The 23,626-nt window shown below is 38.0% G+C and overlaps 1 protein-coding gene across 3 annotated transcripts in view; it reads right to left on the bottom strand.

The window, feature by feature from the left end:
* CEP192 (centrosomal protein 192) overlaps positions 1–23,626 on the bottom strand; it is a 132,974-nt gene that overhangs the window by 104,534 nt on the left and 4,814 nt on the right. For all 3 annotated transcript variants that reach the window (XM_040479475.1, XM_040479477.1, XM_040479476.1), the window contains exons 3-7: positions 21,060–21,227; positions 20,211–20,336; positions 12,398–12,573; positions 9,187–9,239; positions 5,649–5,769 (exon numbers count right to left, since the gene is read on the bottom strand). In XM_040479475.1, coding sequence (XP_040335409.1) covers positions 5,649–5,769; positions 9,187–9,239; positions 12,398–12,573; positions 20,211–20,336; positions 21,060–21,223 — 640 coding nt within the window. In that variant the 5' untranslated portion in view covers positions 21,224–21,227. The remainder of the gene's footprint in view (positions 1–5,648; positions 5,770–9,186; positions 9,240–12,397; positions 12,574–20,210; positions 20,337–21,059; positions 21,228–23,626) is intronic.

Raw genomic sequence — 23,626 nt, 5'->3', positions numbered from 1 at the left:
AGAAAGGAATCCAAATACATCACTAAAGAAAGCCAGCAAACCATGAGAGGAGACAGCAAGAGAAAGAACAGAGAAGAACTACATAAACAGACATAAAACAAGTAACAAAATGGCAATAAGTACATACCTATCAATAATTACTTTGAATGTAGATGGACTAAACATTCCAAAAGACACAAAAAGTGATGGAGTAGATAAAAAATGTAAGACCCATCTACATGCTGCCTTTAAGAGACTCATTTCAGACTTAAAGAAACATGCAGATTGAAAGTGAAGGGAAGAAGCATTTCTTAAACAAATGGAAGTGAAAAGAAAGCCAGGGTGGCAATACTTACCTGGAACAAAACAAAGACTGTAAAAAGAGAAAAAGAAGGACACTGTGTAAACATAAAGGGGACAACCCAACAAGAAGATATAACAATTAGAAATATATATGCATCTACCATGGGAGGACCCAAATACATTAAGCAGCTGAAAATAAACATACAGGAAGCAATCAACAGTAACACAATAATAGTAGGGGACTTTAACACACCACTTACAGCAATGGGCACATCATCCAACAGAAAATCACCAACAGTGACTCTAAAAGATACACTGGACCAGATGATCTAATAGATATATTCGGAACATTCCACCCTAAAACAGCAGAATACACATTCTTTGCAAGCACACATTCTCCAAAATAGATTACATATTAGACCACAAAACAAGTCTCAACAAATTCAAGAAGACTGAAGTTATACCATGCATCTTTTCTAACCACATGCTATGAAACTAGAAATCAAACATAAGAAAATATCTGGAAAGAACAAAAATACATGCTACTAAGCAATGAATGGTTCAATAAAGATATCAAAGAAGAAATCCAAAAATACACTAACAAATGAAAATGGGAATACAACACTCCAAAATCTTTGGGATCCAGCAAAAGCTGTTCTAAGAAGGAAGTTTATAACAATACAGACCTATCTGAAGAAGCATGAAAAATCTCAAATAAACAACTTAACCTTACAAATAAAGGAGCTAGAAAAAGAAGAGCAAAACCCAAAAACCAGTAAAAGGAAGGAAGTAATAAAGATTAGAGCAGGAATAAATAAAAGAGAAACTAAAAAAATAGAACAGATGGATGAAACCAGGAGCTGGTTCTTTGAAAAGATCAACAAAACTGATAAATCTTTAGCAGGACTCATAAAAAAAGAGAGAATGGACTCAAATCAGGAATGAAAGAGGAGAAATAACAACCAACACCACAGAAATACAAGGGATTATAAAAGAGTATTATGAAAAGTCATATGCCAACAAACTGGACAACCTAGAAGAAATGGATAAACTCATAGAAACATATAACCTCCCAAAAGTAAACGAGGAAAAAATAAAAATACCGAACATACCAATTACCAGCAATGAAATTGAATCAGTAATCAAAAAACTCCCAACCAAAGTCTAGGACCAGACAGCTATGAATTCTATCAAACATTTAAAGAATAGTTAGTATCTATTCTTCTCAAATTACTCCAAAAAATAAAAGAAAAAAGAAAGCTTCCAAATTCATTCTATCATTACCCTGATACCAAAATCAGATAAAGACACTACAAAAAAAAAAAAAAAAAAAAAAAAGAGAGAACTACAGGGCAATATCTCTGATGAACAGAGACACAAAAATCCTCATATTAGCAAACTGGGTCCAATAATATATTTAGAACAATATTTCACCACAATAAAGTGGAATTTATTCCTGGAATGCAAGGATGTTTGATATTCATAAATCAATCAACATGATACATCACACTAACAAGAAAGGATAAAAACCATATGATCATTTCAGTAGATGCAGAAAAAGCATTTGATAAAGTACAGTATCCATTTACGATAAAAACCCTCCACAATGTACGTTTACAGGGAACATACCTCAACATAATGAAGGCCATATATGAGAAGCTCATAGCAACCATCATACTCAGTGGGGGAAAACTAATGAAAGCTTCTAAGGTCAGGAACAAGACAAAATGTCCACTCTCACCACTTTTATTCAACACATGACTGGATGTCCTAACCACACCAATCAGACAACAAAAAGAAATAAAAGGAATCCAAATTGGTAAGGAAGAAGTGAAACTTTCACTATTTGCAGATGACATGATATCATATGTAGAATACCCTAAAGACTCCACCAAAAAACTATCAGAACTGATAAATGAATTTAGTAAGGCTACAGAATACAAAACTGATATACAGAAATCAATTGCATTTCTATGCGCTAATAAAGAAGTAACGAAAAGAGAAATTAATAACCCCATTTACAACTGCACCAAAAATAATAAAATACCTGGGAATAAACTTAGCCAAAGAGGTGAAAGATTTGCACTCTCAAAACTGTAAAACACTGATGAAAGAAACTAAAGACACAAATGGAAAGATCTTCTAAACTCATGGACTAGAAGAACAAATACTATGTGCATACTACCAAAAGCAATCTACAGATTTAATGTAATCCCTATCAAAATACCAATAGTTATTGTTCACAGAACGAGAACAAATAGTCTTAAAATTTGTATGGAACCACAAAAGCCCCTCAATAGCAAAAGCAATCTTGAAAAAGAATAACAAAACTGGGGGCACCTGGTTGTCTTAGTTGGTAGAACATAGGACTCTTTATCTCAGAGTCCTAATAAGTTCAAGGCCCACAGTGGGTGTGGAGCCTACTTAAAAAATATAATAAAACTGGATGTATCACAATCCCAGGTTTCAAGATTCACAACAAAGCTACAGTAATCAAAACAGTATGGTACTGCACAAAAACAAACACATAGATCAAGAGAACAGAATAGAAAGGGCAGAGGGCACCTGGGTGGCTCAGTCAGTTAAGTGTCCAACTCTTGATTTCGGCTCGTCATGATCTCACAGTTCATGGGTTAGAGCATGTAGGGCTCTGTGCTGACAGCATGGAGCCTGCTTAGGATTCTCTCTCTCCCTCTCTCTCTCTCTGCCTCTCCCCTGCTCATGTTCTCTCTCTCTCTCTCTCTCAAAATAAATGAACTTAAAAAACAAAAACAAAAAAAAAAGAACAGACAGCCCAGAAGTAAACCCACAATTATATGGTCAATTAATCTTCGACAAAGGCAGCAAGAATATGCAATGGGAAAAAGACAAGTCTCTTCAATAAATGGTGTTAAGAAAACTAGACAGCAACATGCAAAACAACAAAACTGGACCAATTTCTTACACCAGGGTCCTAAATGTGAGACCTGAAACCATAAAAATCCTAGAAGAGAGCACGGTGGGTTATGTCTCTGACACTGACCATAACAACTTATTAGATATGGTCTCCTCAGGCAAGGAAAATAAAATAAAAAATAAACTATTGAGACTACATCAGCATAAAAGGCTTCTCAACAGCAAAGGAAACAATCAACAAAATATCTGAAAAAGGGGTGGTATCCAAAATATATATAGAACTAATACACAACCAAAAAAACAATCCAATTTTTAAAAATGGGCAGAAGACATGAACACACATTTCTATAAAGAAGACATACAGATGGTCAACATATACATGAAAAGATGCTCAACATCACTCATCATCAGGTAAATGCAAATCAAAACCACAATGAGATATATGACCTCATACTTGTCAGAATGGCTAAAATCAAACACACAAAGACAGCAAGTGTTGGCAAGGATATAGAGAGAAAAGAACCCAGTGCAAACTGCACTGCAGCCACTGTGGAAAACAGTATGCAGGTTACTCAAAAAATTAAAAACAGAACTACCCTCTGATCCAGTAATCACACTACTGGGTATTTACCCAAAAAATACAAAAACACTAATCCAAAGGGAGACATGCATCCCTGTTTATTGCCTCATTATTTGCAACAGCCAAATTATGGAAGCAGCCAAAGTCTCTACGGATAGGTGAATGGATAAAGAAGGTGCAGTTCACACACACAGGAATATTACACAGCCATTAAGAAGAATGAAATCTTGCCATTCACAATGATGTGGATGGAACTAGAGTCTATTATATTAAGTGAAACAAGTCTGTCAGAGAAAGACAAATACTAAATGATTTCATTCATATGTGGAATTTAAAAAACAGAACAGATGAACATAGGGGAAGAGGGGGGAAAAAAGAGTGGGGGGCAAACCATAAGAGACTCTTAACCATAGAGAACTAAGCATTGATGGAGGGAGAGGAGAGGGGCTAGGGTGATGGGCATTAAGGAGGGTACTTGTTGGGATGAGCACTGGGTGTTAGTGATGAACCTAACTAAATTCTATTCCTGAAACCAATATTACACTATAGGATAACTAACTAGAATTTAAATAAAAACTTGAAACAGAAAAAAAAAGAAAAAATCAAAAATAAATAAATACATACATAAAAATCTAGCCTACTAAAACAAAGATCTATATAAATTCAATCTATGATTCCTTATTCACAATTCCATAATCCAAAATATCTAAAAATTGTGGCAGCAAAACCTGTCCTTAATTTATAATTTGTATTTATCCCAATCAGTTAGTTCATCAGCCTGACCTTCAAAGCCATGAATAATTTGGTCCCTTCCTACCTGTCTGAGTTTGTTCCCCAATTTAGCCTCCTACAAGTGCTGTAAACCTGCCACACAAAATCACAAGAGTTTGGCTGGTCTCCAAACATGGTCTAAAATGCCCCTACCTTAGGGCCTTTACAAGAAGCTATTCCAGCTTCCTGAAATATACTTCTCTTCCCAGATCCATGTTAGGCCTATCACAGGTCTTTTCAATAAAGAGGAAAAATGCATCACCCTTTTTAAAAAAAAAATTTTTTTTAATGTTTCTTTATTTTGAGACAGAGAATGAGTATGCATGCACGTGCACAAGGAAGGGACAGCAAGAGAGGGAGACAGAAAATCCAATGCAGGTTCTGTGCAAGTCAGACGTTCAACTGACTGAGCCACCCAAGCGCCCTGCATCCTTTTCTTTTCTTTTTTTTAATTTTTTAATATTTATTTATTTTTGAGAGGGACAAAGAACAGAGAGTGAGTGTGAACAGGGGTGCGGCAGAGAGAGAGGGAGACAGAATCCAAAGCAGGCTCCAGGCTCAGCACTGTGAGCACAGAGCCCAAAGCAGGGCTCAAACTCACGAACTGTGAGATCATGACCTAAGCCAAAGTCAGATGCTCAACCGACTGAGCCACCCAGGCGGCCCACCTACATCCCCTTTTAATAAGGCTTCACAGCTACCTTCCTCAATATCAGAACTCATTTGTTACCCTCCTACAATTCCTGTACAATTTGTACTGTTGACACACATCTGATGTAGTCAGAAGGTTGGCTGTGCATCTCTGTTCTCACTTGGCAAAACTTTCAGAGAGCAGAGGCTAAATATTTCATTGTTCCACCAGTTTCTTAACATAGTGCCTTATACTCTGGTCTCTGATGATAGTAAACTGAGGAATGAGGTAAATCATACCAGGATTCATAATAAATAAGTTTTGAAAAATCCCATCACTCAACAGAAGTGACCATTTGAGTATAGGTATGGAGGAGATAAAGAAGGCGGCAAAGAAACAAAAAGCTGGCAATGATTACTGAAACAAAGAAGCAGAAAGACATGGAGCAGCAAGGTAAGGACTAGGAAAACACAAGTTACTTTACAGTACCAGAAGAATCGTCCAAGCTTGTCAGTGACATAAGTTTCTCATTTTCTAATAAACTAGTGTGGCTTAAGTCATTGCTTGGATTCTTGTCTTCAAATTTCTTTCCAGCATGAGGAACAACAATCTGTAAGAAATAAAATGCAAGTAAGAGAAGCAAACTCATTTCTTTGAAGACCACAGCACAAGGTTACAAAAAAGACCGCCAATGTGCTCACTCTGTGTAATTCACCATTTAGGTAATAAGGGCTAGCTGTTTTATTATGAATCAATAACTTTCTTCCTGCCCCCATGCCACCTTCCTTCCCTGGCCCACCCAATGAGACACTGTTAAAATTTAACGTCTTAAATTGTGTGAACGATGCTCGAGGACCTAATATTCTAGTCAGTATACAAATACCCAGATGAATTTGAACACAAGGCTTGCTTTGGATTCCACAGCTTACATTGGAACCACAGATTTTTCTTTTCCTCAACCCAAGAACCACATAACCCTAAGGGCACACAGCAGTTTGCTAAGGGCATTCAAAGTCCAGAATAAAAGTTGATGTTGCCTTCTAAGTATCAATTTTATTTCACAATCATATTAAATATGTATCAGACAATACCATCTTTAAAATTAGATTGCAAAATGCATAGCAATTTTTAAGACAAAAACTTGGCCTCTCTGTGCAATTGCATACTTGCAGAGAACAGTGCTGAATTATGCTCATAAAAATCTAAAGATGTGGGGGCGCCTGGGTGGCGCAGTCGGTTAAGCGTCCGACTTCAGCCAGGTCATGATCTCGCGGTCCGTGAGTTTGAGCCCCGCGTCGGGCTCTGGGCTGATGGCTCAGAGCCTGGAGCCTGTTTCCGATTCTGTGTCTCCCTCTCTCTCTGCCCCTCCCCCGTTTGTGCTCTGTCTCTCTCTGTCCCAAAAATAAATAAACGTTGAAAAAAAAAATTAAAAAAAAAAAAAATCTAAAGATGTGGAATCTAAAAAAAACACAAATGAACAAACAAAAAACAGACTCAAACACAGGAACAAACTGGTGGTTCCTGGAGGGGAGAGAGTAGAAGGATGAGTGAAACAGTTGAGTAAGTAGTCCAAACTTCCAGTTATAAAACAAGTAAGTCACAGAGATGACGAGTACCACATAGAGAATACAGTCAATAATATTGTTATAACTTTGGATGGTGACAGAGGATAACTACACTTCTGGTGGGGAGCATTTATAAGCACAGAATTATTGAACTGCTACACTGTATACGTGAAACTAATATAACACTGTATATCAACCACACTTCAATTAAAAATAAAAAGGAGCTTATTCTCACCACTCCCTCCCCCACACACACAAATCAAATGTATTAGTAGTTCCCTCTGGTCTACATTTTCTAATATATTTATTTTCCTCCTGCTCTCACTTCATCATCTCCTTTTTAGCAAGTATCTTATATTTCTATACTTGTTTTGCTGCTTTCCAGTTTTATGGTCCCTCTCTTACCATCAATGATTTCTAATACTTTTAGGAAGTCAATTCTTCAACAATCCTAAAAATAATAAATTTCCTATCATAAAGAAAAGTTATAGGGGCACCTGAGTGGCTCAGTCAGTTAAGTGTCCAATTTTGGCTCAGGTCATGATCTCACAGTTCATGAGTTCAAGCCCCATGTCGGGCTCTGTGCTGAGACAGCCCAGAGCCTGGAGCCTACTTCAGATTCTGTGTCTCTCGATCTCTCTCTCTCAAAAAATAAAGAAAGAAACATTAAAAAAAAAGAAAGAAAGAAAAGAAAAGTTATGGTCTCTCCCTTTAGAAACCATGTCTTCTAAATGTTCAGGAAATCATGCTTTCTGACTTAATTTCAATTTGACTACACCTGAACTTCCTCAAAAAAGCATCTCTCAAATTTGAAAGTTATTAGTAGTTATTTATACATAAGGAGCAAATATATAGAACAGGGGTTGACAAACATTTTCTGTAAAGAGTCAGCTAGCAAAGTATTTCGGGTTTTATCAGCCTTACAGTCTCTATCACAACTTCTCAACTCAGCTGTTGTAGCACAAAGCAGCCCTAAATAATACAGAAACAAATGGGCATGGCTGTGTTCCAACAAACTACAGAAACAGGCAGATTGGATTTGGACAATAAGCCACAGATTGCCAACCCGTACATAGCACAGAGAAATAACTCTTTAGAACTTTTTGTTTATATTATATATTAAAAAAAAAAAACTCATAAATATGAGACTCCAAACCCAAAATCCCTGCTAACCATTTATGTTGGACTTGGAACTGTTTCTCTGCTTAGTGCCCCTTCCTTTGAGGAGCGCATCTCTTTCTACATCACATGGACCTGGTGGGGTAGTCAGCCACACTCCACTCTGTGCATATATATAGACACTGAGGCATATGTACATACACACATACACACACACACACAGAAGTGGACATAAGTCCAGGCTCAACAGAGTGTTTTATTCCAATTTAACCCCTCGGCACAGTGATTTACAAAAAGGAGAACACATGACCCAAGTGATCTCATTAGAACTGTCGTCTTTTTCTTTTTTAATTCATCCTTAAAGAAAGATCATGGTCTTCTTTTTTGATCATAAATGTTAAGAATGAAGCAGGGGGGTGGGGGGTGGAATCTGGGTGGCTCAGTCGGTTACAGATCCTAAGCGTCCAACTCTTGATTTCGGCTCAAGTCAAGATCTCATAGTTCATGAGTTTGAGCCCTACATTGGGCTCCGTGCTGACAGTGCAGAGCCTGCTTGGGATTCTCTCTCCCTCTCTCTGTCTCTCCCCTGCTTGTGCATGTGCACGCTTGCTCTCTCTCTCTCTCTCTCTCTCTCTCTCTCTCTCTGTGTCTCTCAAAAATAAACTTGGGGCGCCTGTGTGGCTCAGTTGGTTGAGCATCCAACTTCAGCTCAGGTCATGATCTCGTGGTTCCTGAGTTTGAGCCCCGCACTAGACTTGCTGCTATCAGTGCAGAGCCCACTTTGGATCCTCTGTCCCTGTCTCTCTCTGCCCCTCCTGTGCTCTTGCTCATTTAAAAAAAAGTGAGGGGTGCCTGGGTGGCTCAGTTGGTTAACTGTCCAACTTCAGCTCAGGTCATAATCTCATGCTTCGTGAGTTTGAGCCCCACATTGGACTCACTGCTGGCAGTGTGGAACCCGCTTCGGATCCTCTGTCCCCCTCTCTCTGTCCGTCCCTCCCACCCTCCTGCCTCAAAAATAAAACAAAATTTAAATGAATAAACTTGAGAGAGAGAGAGAGAGAGAAAGAGAGAGAGAGAGAGAGAGAAACCCTTACCTTACCAGAGCCATCACTGCAGAGAGAGCCAGCAAGGAGTGAAGTAGAGCAGAGGTGAAATCCTGATAACACATGAGGCTCTGGACCAGCACTACTCAGTTCCTAGTTACTTGAAGGAGTAACATGGCTTTCTACTACTTACAAGTAAGAGACCTCTAACATCACTACTATTTAGCACTTACACATGTGAGATAGGAACTTTTACTCTCCCAGTAACACTCCAAAAATTGATAACATGTAAACGATTACCTTGTTCTCCTTATTATTCGTCCATGATTGTAAACAAAAATCAATAGGCGAGTCTGTTGGAGAAAACAAAAATAACTGAGACCAAATTATTTTATCAACTAAATACCCAACAATTCCTAAACATAGCAAATTAATGAACTAAACATTTTTTCCCTTTAAGGAGAATAGAGCACTTTTAAATGATGGTATAGGAACTTATCATTTGATCAGTTAAATTAAAACACTGTCAGGGTGGGGAAGTATAAAAAATTATACATATGCCAAAAAAAAAACTTAAGCATGAATCTAATCAAGCCTTTTAAGCAAACTTTTGCTTTACAGAGGATACAGGAACAGAGAAACAAGAAAAATGACAGCATGACTAAGCATATGGAAAATCTACAGGGTGACTGACCTAGTCAACAGGCACTGACTAAAGAGGCACAACAACAAATATACCACAACATAAGGTAATCTTCCTTGGACACCAATTCAAGCAAACCAACCTGGATAATTAGCAAATGAATATAGACTAGAGTACTATGTAATAAAAGAACTGTCAAGTCTGTTAGCAGTGTTAATAGCATTGTGGTTATATAAGAAAGTATCTGTATTTTGAGAGATGCACACTAAAATATGTAGGAAAAAAATGACATTTGGAATGTTAAAATATCAGGAAAAAAGGTAATAAAAAAAACAGAAGAAATAAAGCAAGTATGAATAAATCTTATACTAGATTGTGGGATAAGTATAGGAGATTTTTTTAACAGAAATAAAATTTGCATACCATGAAATCACCTTTCTAAAGTGTACAATTCAGCAGTTTTTAGTATATTCACAAGGCTGTGCAACCATTAGCACTCTCTAATGGCATAATATTTTTACCATTCCAGAAACAAATACTGTACCAGTAGCACTCACTCCCCATTCTCCCCTTCCCTGGCCCTGGCAACCACTAATCAACTTTCTGTCTCTATCTATTTGTCTATTTGGTATCTACAGATGTACCTGTGGATGAACAGAATCTCTTATAACATGTGGCCTTTTGTATCTGTCTTCCTTCACTTAGCCTAATGTTTTCAAAGTTCATCCATGTTACAGTACATATCAATACTTCACTGCTTTTTATGGCTCAATAACCCTTCACTATATGGACACACTACATTTTGTCTATCCATTCAGCAGTTGATGGAGACTTGAGTTGTTTCTACTTTTTGGCTACTGTCATTAATGCTGCTATGAACATTCATGTACAAGCTTTTGCGTGGACATGTTTTCATTTCTCTCAGGTATACACCTAGGACTGGAACTGCTGGCTTATATGGTAGTGCTATGTTTAATGTTTTAAAGAACTGTCAAACTACTTTCACAGCAACTGCACCATTTTACATACCTACCAGCAAAGGAGGAGAGTTCCGATTTCTCCATATCCTCACCAACACTTGCTGTTTCCAACTTTTTGATTATAGCTATTCTAGTAGGTGCATAGTGATTATCTTGTGGTTTTGATTTGCATTTACCTGATGACTAAGATGTTATGCATCTTTTCATTTGTTTATTGGCCATTTGCACAACTTCTTTAGACAAATGTCTATTGAAATCCTTTGCCCATTTTACAGTATGGGTTTTTTTTTTTTATTGAGTTGTAAGACTTATTTATATATCCCTTATCATATATATGATTTGCAAACATTGTCTTCTATCCTTGTGTTGCCTTTTTAATAAGTCTTTTGAGACACAAAAGGTTTCAATTTCAATGAAGTCCAATTTATTAATTTTCTCTTTTATTGCTTGTGAGTATGAGGAGTTAATATCATTCTCACTACATTCATAAATATTTGACACTTTTCATCAAGGGAAATACAAACATCTCAAGATTTTTAACATAAACAGGGGCATCTGGGAGGCTCAACTGGTTAAACATCTGACTTCGACTCAGGTCATGATCTCATGGTTCATGAGTTCAAGCCCTGTACCAGGCTCTCTGATGCCAGCATAGAGCCCACTTTGGATCCTCTGTCTTCCTCTCTTTGCCCCTCTTCCCTACCCTCTCAAAAATAACAAAATAAACATTAAAAAAAAAGAACTTAACACAAACATAAAAATGTGCATTCATTCATCAATTGTAAAATATAGGCTCAAGCAAGGCCTTTGAAGTACTGAACCATTTGGAGTTACATGCTATCTTAACTACATAAGCCTACAATACATGGTTTAAAATATCTAGCTTTAATTTCTCTGATGAAAGAGAACAAAGAGTACTTAAAAGCAATCTGAAAGCAGCAGTCTGTAAGTTATTTATTTTACAATCTTCCCCACATTTTTGTAGTTTCTTCCCCAGATTCAATTTGAAAACAATTGTTCAAATGACTCCAAAGTGTTAAACTTGGTTTTCTTAGAAATAATAATCTTTTCGGGGCGCCTGGGTGGCTTAGTCGGTTAAGCGTCCGGCTTCGGCTCAGGTCATGATCACACAGTCCGTGAGTCCGAGGCCCGCATCGGGCTCTGTGCTGACAGCGCAGAGCTTGGACCCTGCTTCAGATTCTGTGTCTCCCTCTCTCTCTGCCCCTTCCCTGCTCATGCTCTGCTTCTCTCTGTCTCAAAAATAAATAAAAACATTAAAAAAATTTTTTTAAAAAAAGAAATAATAATCTTTTAGAATTTATAATTCACCAATGTATATAAAAATAAGTTTAGGAACAAAAATGACTACTGATAAAAATATAAATTAATTGGAGCAGGGGCGCCTGGGTAGCTCAGTCGGTTAAGCGTCCAACTTTGGCTCAGGTCATGATCTCGCGGTTTGTGAGTTCGAGCCCCACGTCGGGCTCTGTGCTGACAGCTCAGAGCCTAGAGCCTGCTTCAGATTCTGTGTTCCTCTCTCTCTGCCCCTCCCCTGTTCACAGTCTGTCTCTCTCTGTCTCTCAATAATAAATAAATGTTAAAAAAAATTTTTTTTAATTAATTGGAGCAGGAAATGTGAAAAGTGTGTCTTGCACAAAGGGTGCTGCAACCATCTGACAGCATGATTTCCTAAGGAAAGGAGTTTTCAGCTTAATCAGCAACAATAATTAAGAGATTAAAAGACCTTTTCCTATAAAAATATTAATAGGTAAACGCCAAGCCATAAGTGTTTTCAGTTCCGTATCACAGCTTAAGATAAATACCAAAGACAAATGAGAAAGGAAATTGAAATACATACGTTAAGAAGTAATTTCTAAATGTTCAGTACCTTGCACTTGTTCCAGTGGTGAAATCCTATCAAAATGATTTTGGCTCTGAAAGGATTCTGCAGTTTTAGCTTGCTCCTCTTCTGTTCTTGCTATATTTCTTTGCAAATCAGACTCTTCAAGAACAGCATCTGACAAATGCTGACTTTGTATATGGTTCTTTTTCTTAGAGATACAACTTTTTCATTAGGGAACAGAATGATGATGAAATGTTAGTTATCTTGGGTAAATCAATAAAATAGTCATTAATCAGTTATGTATTTAATCTCCCAAAAAGAAAAAATGGATACAGTGAAAAGAAAAATTTCTAGGACCAGCCAGAAACTATTACTGGTTCCACTGTAGGTGCCCTGGGGACTGCACCACCATTTGGGGTCCAGAGATACACAATCTACCAAAATCAAATATAGCATCTTATTGCTATTCTGCCTTGCACGTTATAAAATGGGGGTGTTTTCTTTCTCAAATATCTCTGAATCTATCACATCTAGAGAAAAACTCAACTTTCTAAAAACAAGACAGACTTAAACAATACTGATATATTTGCCAAAAAGCTGATTCTCTGAATTACTAAATGCTTTACATTACTTTTAGCCCCTGCTACTGGCCTTGTCCCCATCTTTGTATTTCTATTGTTTTATATATGGATGACAGTATTTTTCCTTAAAGGCAATTTTTTCCTCCCAATCTCCTACAAAACTTCTTGGGTCCGATGCAATTCACCACAGCCTTCCACCAGCAAGAGGAGGGGTAGCAATGAACTTTTTAGAAAAAGGCCTCTAAATGCAATAAATTCATCATCTGACAAACTGATATCTTAGGGTCAGGCTATAATCTGGCCAGGATGGATGAAATGAAGATAGTCCTTCTCTATTCCAAGTGCTAACCCCCTGTGCCTGAGGCAACTCCCAACTCTAATTCACCTCCCAGGTTTTCCATCTCTTTATTGAGGCTTTATTGAGAAAGCCATTACCATTAGTTTAATCCAAAAGTGCATTCATAAATAGATAAAGGAAAGTTTTACCCCAAACAGGAGCTGAGTAAAAGAGAGGGTAGGGGTAGGTGAAAAGACTATAAATGGATACAAAGTTGTAAGATATAGAAGAGAGAAAAAGAGTTGGGGGTGCAGAGCAAAGGAATCCAACAGAATGAAAAGGCAATCTACTGAATGGAAGAAAATATCTGCAAATCATATCTGAGAAGTGGTTAATATCCAAAATGTATAAAGAACTCATACAACTCAGTAACAAAAAACAAACAACAGAAAAAAACCCACAAAACACAAAACACTAAAAACAAAAACCCAAACAATACAATTAAAAAATGGTCATATCTGAAAAAGTATTTTCCAAAGAAGACACACAGATGACCAACAGGTACATGAAAAGATGTTTAACATCAACTAATCATTAGGGAAATGCGAATCAGAACCACAATGAGATATCACCTAACACTTGTTATAGTAACTATTATTTAAAAAAAAAAAAAAAAAAAAACAAGAAATAACAGGCATTGGTGCAGATGTACAGTGCTAGTAGGAATGTAAACTGGGAATGTAAGTTGGTGCACCCACTATGGAAAACAGTACAGAGGTTCTTCAAAAATTACAAATAGATCTACCGTATGATTCAGCAATCCCACTGCAGGGTATTTATCCAAAGAAAACTAAAACACTAACTCAAAAAGATATATGGCATCCCCATGTTCAATGCAGCATTATATACAACAGCCAAGATGGAAACAACCTAAGTGTACATCAACACATGGGTGAATAAAGAAAAAGTGATAATATATACATAATGGAATATTGTTCAGCCATAAAAAAGGAAATCTTGCCATTTGTAACAACATGGATGGATGGACTTTAACGGTGTTATGGTTATTAAGACAGAGAAAGACAAATACCACATAATCTCATTTATATGCAGAAAATAAAAATGAAAACAGAAAACTAAGCTCATAGATACAGAGAACAGATTAATGTATCCCAGAGGTGGGGACTGGGGGTAGAAGAAATGCGTAAAGGGAGTCAAAAGGTATAAACTTCCATATATAAAATAAGTCACGGAAATATACAGTATGGTGATTATCAGTAATAATACTATATTGCATATCTGGAATTGTTAAGAGAGAAAATCTTAAAAGTCCTCATCACAAGAAAAAAATTTTCTGTAACTATGTAAGGTGATAGATATTAACTAGACTTATTGTGGTAATCGTTTCACAACACATACAAACATCTAATCATTACATTGTACACCTAATATAACGTTATGTGTCAATTATATTTCAAATAAATAAAATGAGCATATGAAAGAGAAAAAAGACAATAAAGATCTCTATGTGACTTTTTAAAAATAAAAAAAGGTGGGGGCACCTGGGAGGCTCAGTCAGTTAAGCATCTGACCTCGGCTCAGGTCATGATCTCACAGTTGGTGAGTTCAAGCCCCACATCAGGCTCTCTGCTGTCAGCATAGAGCCCACTTCAGATCTTCTGTCCCCCTCTCTCTCTTCCCCTCCCTCGCTCACGCTCTCATTTTCCCAAGAATTAAAAAAAAAAATAAAAAATAGAAGGTGGTAGGGAAGGCAAGTTGGTTACATGAAATAAATAAAAAAGAAGTCATGACATTCAGGTTCATTTCATATTTTAAAGGCCCCCACTCTAAGAAGAGCATACACACTTGGCCCTTAAACAAGATAAGGGTTAGGGGCACCAACTTCCTGCACAGTTGAAAATCTGTGTCTAACTTTTGCCTCCCCCAAAACTTAACTACTTACTACTGTTGATGTAGAAAAAACATACACAATTAACACATACTTTGTATATGTATTATATATTGTATTCTTATAATAAACCTAGAGAAAAAAATGTTATTTAGAAAATTATAAGGAAGAGAAAATACACGTATAGTACTATATTTATAAAAAATAATCTGCATATAAGTAGACCCATGCAGTTCAAGGGTCAACTGTAGTGTGACCGTTAGAACTTTATAACAGAGCCAGTTAACCACCTCCCCCCAAATCTACTTCCTCAAAACTAATGGGCTATCGCTTGCCCATTAAAATTCTTCAAATTAAGTCAAATAAGTTTCAAGTAAAAGTGGCAAGAGTAACTTCTAGGAGTGCATGAAAACGACAGTAAGAACATCTATAAAAGTAAAGCAATCTGAATGAGAGCCACCAGTCTTAGCCCAAGCTTACGTCAGATTCTCGAATCTGAAAAGCAGATGGGGTATGCAGGAGAAAGAAAGCTGTGGCCCAGAACAAGAACAAAAGGGCCCAGAAGCAGAAAGGAAATCTGCCAGGAAGAGCTCCAGAAATGTTTCCTGACTACAGGAGGAAGGAGGGCAGGAGGGAGTCTGGAGGGAGGGGTTGACTGAAAGTCTACCAGATGCCTGTGCTGGGCAGTTTTCCACTCCTGCTCCCCAACCAAACAAAACAACAGTGTCAACATGACACCACACATCTAGGATGGCACTTCTCCACACAAGGCATTTGAAACGCCTGTGCAGAATGAAACTATAGTGGTGACAGCAGTGTTAAACACCTGGCATGAACGGAAGACTCCCCAGCCTGCTCACCCAAAGTGAAGCCAGCCAGGAGCACTGCCTAGCTTGCACGAAGACCTAACCGAAATGAGACCTGGATACCCACTAGCCCATACTAGCAATCAAGAAGGCAGCCATAAATCAGATTCAGGAGAAGGAGCAGCTTGAGAGATAAAAATAAAGATGAACAAACTAAACAACCCCAGAGACAAGGAATAATTTATAGAACTTTGAAAAATCCCAATTAGTATTCTCAGAAAATGTTCAAGTAGCCATTACATCCACAAAAAGGAGTTATAAGAAATGGAAGACTAGGGCACCTGGGTGGGTCAGCGGGCAAAGCGTCTGACTCTGGATTTCCACTCAGGTCATGATCTCATGGCTTGGTGGTTCAAGCCCCATGTTGGACTCTTCACTGGCAGCACGAGGTCTGCTAGGGAATCTCTCTCTGCCCCTCTCCTGCTCTCTCTCTCTCACAAAATAAATAAAAAAACTTAAGGGGGGGGGGGGAGACCAGAAAAGCGAGCTCTCAAAATTATGACTGCCAAATTATTTAATTGAAGGGTTGGAAAAAAACTGGGAACTTATCTAGAACATTGTTTGCACTGAGACAAACAAAAACAAACAAAGGAAAAAATAATGGAAATAGATCAACCCAGGCAATCCAAACAGTAAAAAAGAAACATAGAAAATTACCAAAGTAATAATTATCTAGAACTAAAGCACACAGATTTCTGGACGATGCCAATTAGAATTTGGTGGGGGTGGGGGGGGATGAGTACAAAAATCACCCACCACAGACTGAAAGAGGATTCTAGGAGTTTCCAGAAAGAAAAAAGTTCAGACACCAAAGGTCAAGGATCAAAATGACATCAGGCTTCTCATACTATGTAGCTATGCCTTCAAAATATTGTGAAAAGTTATTTTCATCTTTAAATCTTATCCTCAGCTAAAATATTCATTAATTCCAAAGTTAGAATAAGGATATTTTTAAGACATAAATTCCACCCTCCCCCAGAAGGAGGCACAGAAGCCATCCTTCACATGGGTGAAATGCATAGCTCTGCAGCCTGTGGAGCACCATCACAGCAGACATAGAAGTCTGGCTCTCAGACAACAACCCAGATCTTCAGACAACTCAATGGAGGCAAGGAATAGCCCCAAAGCACTCACCTCCATCCATCGAAAGTCTAGAATGAGGCCAGTACACTGTACCTAGGACTCCACCTCACCAGGTCTCCTATCTTCCATTAACAGGGATCTACAAGACCACTTCCCAGATCTCCTGGCCCACATCAAAGAATCAAGAGGCTACTACTGATACTCTCCTCCCTTCTCCTCATATCCACTGTCTCATCACCAACATCAGTTCAGTGGGGCTAACTTCATTCAAAGATCCACAAGCACATTCTCCCCCACCAATCCTCCCCAACAAACCCTTCTACTGTACCTTCAAGGTACAGTGCTGGATCAGCCAAATCTTGTTATTCCTGAACTCCTCCTGTGAACACCCCTTTCACCTCACGCTTTAGGGAAAACCTGGATGTCCTATGAGGACACTGCCTGCCCTAAACACTGGCAAATGAGAACTGTCATCTCTCCCACAGCCTTGGAATCACTGGGTGTAGAGATGGAATGTGTGTCTCCATCAACATGTCCTCTCGGTACAACTTCCAGATCACCTTTGCTGAAGTCTCTAGGCCTGGAGTCCTACAACCCTTCATGTCATCTGCCTTAGGACCTCAACTCTATAATGTTCTGACACAACCCAAGCCCCCAATTCATTCATACCACCACATCTCACACTCCCTCACCCTTCTGCTATCCTTTCCTCTTCCTCAACCTAAATCTCATAACCAATTATCACACATCCTCAACTTCCTTATCCTTCACTGCTTTCATCAAACTACAAGCCTAGTTAAACCCAACTCTCCCCTCACACCTTGCCAGCATCCCTGCAGCTGAATGTGGTTGGGGAAAACACCACAATCACATTAAATTCATTACCATGACCCTGGTGGGACTCCTGATGCTGTCTGACAATCCCACTATTTCCCTCTCTGTTCACACTCCCGTGACTGTTTACATCTCTCTACTCCTCCTCCTCCACCCTATGTTGATGACCATGCCTCCTCCTGCACTAAGAGACCCCAAGCACCGAAAAGACAACATTCAAATTCCTACCACCACATGTACCCACACATACTGCCTTCCCACCTGTAATACAGAGGAACTATCCACAGTCCTACCTCTCTCGTCATTTCCTCCATGGCATGTTAGATCCCATCCACTCTTATTTATGTAAAGGCATTGCTCTGGCAATTCTCTTTTCTTTTTATATAATCAGACTTTCCTTTTCCAGATCATTCCTATCTCCATGTAAACTTGCAATAACTTCTCCCACCATAAAAAAGAAAAGAGAAATAACTTCTCTTGACCTACTATACTCACCAGCTATCAGAGCCCTGCATTTTGGCTGACTTTTGCAGCAAAACATACCATCTCCAATACTAACCTCTGACACTAGTGTGCCTCCTCCTGCTTCCACCGAAGCCACCTGACAGGGCTACCTACGACCTAACCTATGCTAATTCCAATGGTCATTTCCTAGCCCTCAGTTTTTTGGACACAATTGGACCCCTCTCGCTTCTTTCACATATGCTCTTTATGTGACTTCTGAGATACTGCTTTCTTCCTACCTCAGGCCAGTAATTATTAGTCTTCATGTCTATTCCTCCTCTCTCCACCTTAACGTTGAAGTGCCCCGACATGACGCCCTGGTGCTCTTCTCTTCATCTACCTCACCCCCTTGATAATCCAACCTCCTAAGTGGTCTTCCTGCTTCCAGACTTGGGTCCAAACAGTGTATTCACCCCACAGTAGCCAGAGTGAACCTTTTAAAACAAAACCCTCTAAAGGTTTCCATCTCTCTCAAAACCCTTGCTCACCCCACAGCTGCTTCCTTCCTGCTGACTGAACCTAGGTATGCTCCTAGCTTAGGGCCTTTACACTGACGCAGCCTCCACCTGAAATCCTCTTCCTCCTGATGTCTACATGACCAATTACCCCCTTCAAGTCTCTGCTCATATCTTACACCTCCTCAATGAGACCGCCACTGATCACTCCCTTCAGCCTACCCAATTACACTCCTTATCATGTTCTACTTTTTTCTAGCACTTTTCCCTTCAAATATACTATAAAACTGTATATTTTAATGTCTTTTTGTTTAATGTCAGTTTCGTTCACTGGTATTTCCTAAGTACTTAGAGAAGTACCTGACACACAGTAGGCACTTGGTCAAAAATACACATGGAATGAATGACTATACAAAGAGTTAACATCTTTAACATATAGAAAGCACTTATATCCAAATGTTACCAAGAGGCAATTCACAACAAAAATATAAGTAATGAATAAACATTAAAGTATGTTCAATTCCATAAATACTCCATTATGAATTCAAACACAGAAAACTTTAAGAATGCCTGTAATACCACCATCAAGAGATAACTACCATTTACATTTTGGTTTATAGCCTTCCAGATTTTCTTCTATGCATTTATGCATGTGTACAAATTTTTTTACTTCTAAAATCAAGGATTAAAAATAATACCACCAAATGTTGGAGAGGGCTCAGAGAAGTAGGCATTCTCATGTACTTCTTTTAGTGGGAGTATAAAGTGGTACAAATCTTCTAAAGAGCAATGTGGTGATTTGTAACAGTCTTTAAATTAAATATTAACTCAGCAATTTCAATCCTAGGAATTTATCTGAATAAAATAACCTACTAGATGTGCAAATGTATAAATAAAATTCAGTAAATTTGTAATAGCAAAATCTCAATAATCTAAATGCCTAACATGGTGCAGCCATTAACAGGACACATATATACATTAATTATAATTGAAACAAGAGCATATTAATTTTTAAAAGTTAAAAATAGTATGTACAGTTTAATCCTGTATGTGTGGAACAATTTAATATACATATGTATAGGTGCACAGAAAACAGTCTAGTTAGTAAGATTATAGACTTATTGTCTTCCTTATAATTCTCTGTATTTTCTACTTTTTTTAATGAGCATATATTACTTTTGGAATGAGAAAAGCTGTTTGGAAAGACTAAAAATGTTTGTGATTAAAATTATACAAAGAAAACTCTTAAAGATTCTTAGACTTACTCAGAGACAGAGTCACACTTTCATTTTACACAGGATGAGACCTGCTTTTAGGACGGAAAAAACAAAATGAAGGTATGAACTTACTCATCATCCTGGAAGCTAAGGTGTAACTTCTCTCTTGATTCAGCTTCACTCTGGCTACTGGGAGATGACTCTGATGGAACTGAAAACCTCCTTTCTGCTAAATAAGATGCCTGGATATCAGAATACCTACACGCACACAAAAGGTTTTGTTAATAATTAAATTATGCACATTTAAAATTCACCATGACATAGGGCTATATGACTATAACCAACTGAGGGGGGGATGAAAACAAATAGGGCCTCTGGTGTTCAAAATCATCATCTCATATAAAAAGCTCTGAATATCTGTGCATCAACAATGAGGTCTGTCTGTACTAAGCAAAAGAGTCACCGAAATCTTAAAGCTTAAAGTTTTTAGAGAGTTAACTCAACCCCTTCATTCCAAAGGTAAAGATAATGCTTCTTTCCAAACGTTTAAGGGAAGTAGTTAAGATATTTAAGTATGGGCAAACTTTACACATCATACAAGATGGATGAACTGTACACAGCACATATGGAGATACAACTCAAATTACCAGCTACCAGTAAGGCTGAACTAATATAAACCCAAAACACTATGAACAGAAAAATGGATTAGTAGACCAAAAGGTCCCTGGTGCTCAGTTCCAAATCCACCCATCCACTAGTGATGAACACAATGGTCTAGGGAAACATACAATAAATTTTTTATAACAATTATATATATATATGAATATATATAATAGATATAAACACATGTGATATATTTATGTATATACAGTATACATAAAGCAAAAGCTCAAGCATGGCTGAGACATTTTTACAGAAGTATCAGTGTATTACAGGCGTTTAAGACCTTAACAAAAAACCGTCTTTTCAAACAATTCTTACCTGTTATCAGTCATGGATCTATTTCTAGCAAGTGTTGAAACAGCGACAGGTAAGCCAAGATTTGAAGAAAGAGTGACATTTTCCAAAATCTCACTATTACCAAGTAATGAATTGGTTAAAAAGCTTGGAAAGGACTCTTCAGCTATACCTCGAAAATCTTCCATCTCACTGCAATAATAAAAGATTTTAATAAATCAAATACTACTATAAAACTTTTTGAAATGACTAAAAGTCTCATAAATCTTAGAAAACTGATAAATCTTAAGGGAAAAAATCATTTTTTTGGAACACCACAAAGAGATATGATCAGCAAGCATTTGGAGGTAAAGTAATTCTCAGAGTACTTTGCTACTTCCCAGCTGAGACTATAAATGTCAAACTATCTTTTTATAATTAACATAGTAACAAAATATAATACAGCTTAATTTACTCATATTTGCTATAACAAGGAGTATCAATTGCCACACTTATTTAGTAAAGAAGCAAAGAAGACACACCCTGCAGGAATATACAGATGATTTCAGGAGTACTTACATGTCTACTGGTTAAGTATTGATTCTAAAATGGAACAGAAAAAAATTGAACCAGCAAAATCTAGCCCCTGATTTCAGAGATTATTATCAAGGGTGAGATTATTATCAGAGATTATTATCAAGAAATTATTATCAAATGTTAGTTTAAAAAGGGAGTCCATTCAAATAAAAATATGTTAAATAAAGTATACTTCGCACATGGACAAGGCAAAAATGGTTAAAGTGGTCTACAAAGAACTAACTCGAAAACACTAGCACAGAATCTGTACTACTGAGAGCCTTCAACCAACATTGGCAACTGGTTCTACTTGACCCTGATCACAGTACTCAGGAGATTTAATCTCAAAAATGGTTCAGAGTATTTATCATGTAAGGGGTGTAGGAATTCAGTAAAAAATTAAATCAGGAAAGCCTCAATAAACGAGAGTACTAGTCCTATACCTTGAAGAATTAGCAGAACTTTTATAGGCAAAGTATGAGATGAGGGGGCTTTTAAAGATGACAAACAATAGCAATGGGTAAAGAGAATTAAGATTTATTGCATACCTACTACCTTAACTCATTTATCCCATTTTATGAATGAAGAAAGCACAATGAGTCTAAATTAGCTAAATTTACCCAAGGTTGCACAATTAGTAAAATTCAAACCCAGGTCTGACTCCAAATTCCACTCTAAGTGTATGTTGGCAATAGCCAAGTGCTCCAATGTGTTTTGGAAATGGGTGTACAAAAGAACATGGTGAATGAAACCATGGAGTCAGACTCTGAAAGCCTTAAATGGTGTATTAGGAAGTATGGTATGTATTCTGCAGCCCAGGGAAGGACTGATCCTGGCAGCCTATGGCAGAGGAAGGCAGAGGGCTTAATGCCTGGAAGGATATTCAAAGAGCTACCACAACTGGTGAGATAGAAGATAATGATGGACTGTGTTGGGGCCAATGACAAACACATTAAAGTACAGCTTTTAGGTGATATGGGCTAACTTAACTACTCTATAAAGTAGAAAACATTCATAACTCATTAGAGAGGTATAAAATTTATCTGTGAAATATCCATGCTCCTGTTGGAAGCTCACCTCTCCACCACCTGCACTTGATCCCACCCCTATCACCAATGCAGTGACAACCACTCCAGCAACTGGCCCGCCTCCTAAACATCATCAAATATTCTGTTGATTCCCACCAGCATGCTGTTAGATCCCCATGTTTTAAAAAAGCTCCTCCTAAACATCATCAAATATTCTCTGTCAGTTCCCACCAGCATGTTGTTAGTTCTCCATCTTTTAAAAAAGCTTTCCCCTACCTCATACCTGATCGTCCCCCTGCAGCTGCCACCACTTGCATCTGCACTCCCTTTACCACATACTCCTCCAAAAGGAATCATTACTGGCATCCGATTTCACCCTTGCCATTTCCTAAACCCACTGCAAACTGGCTCACCCCATCAAAACACTTGTCAACATTACCACCGAGCTCCAATAATCCCATGGTCAATTTTCAGTCCCGTCTTCTTTGACCTACCAATATGGGATTGTACTCCTTCCTCATAGAAATACTTTCTTCACTGGCTTCCAAGACACAGCTGTCTGGGCTCTCCAACCTAACCAGCTGCTGCTTTTCCTTCTCCTTGGCTGATTCCTCCTTATCTCCCGGACTTCCACATGGTGAAGTCTCCAGGGCTTGCTCCTAGATATCTTCCACCTACCCAACCTCTCTGGGTGATTGCCCTCAGTTTCAAAGTTTTAAATACAATATGAAATTTGTATCTCCAGCCGGGCCTCTCCCCTGAACCTCAGATACGCAACTACCTACTGTCTAGTAGTTTTCACTTACATATCTTAAAGGCACCTAAATCTGAATCTTGATTCCATCTCATTGCAGCCCCCTCAAGAAGGCCTGCTCTGAGGCTTCCCCAGAGAGAAAATTACAACTCCATTCTCCTGTTGCTCAAATCAGAAATCTTAGGGATTACTAACCACTGCCCCCAACACACACACACACACACACACACACACACACACACACACACACACAC

The sequence above is a fragment of the Herpailurus yagouaroundi genome, unplaced genomic scaffold, assembly GCF_014898765.1.
Source record: "Herpailurus yagouaroundi ecotype Mexico unplaced genomic scaffold, PumYag 142, whole genome shotgun sequence".
In the NCBI taxonomy this organism is placed as follows: Eukaryota; Metazoa; Chordata; class Mammalia; order Carnivora; family Felidae; genus Herpailurus; species Herpailurus yagouaroundi.
The sequence above is the reverse complement of the archived record's forward strand: the minus strand, read 5'-3'. Positions and strand labels throughout refer to the sequence as shown.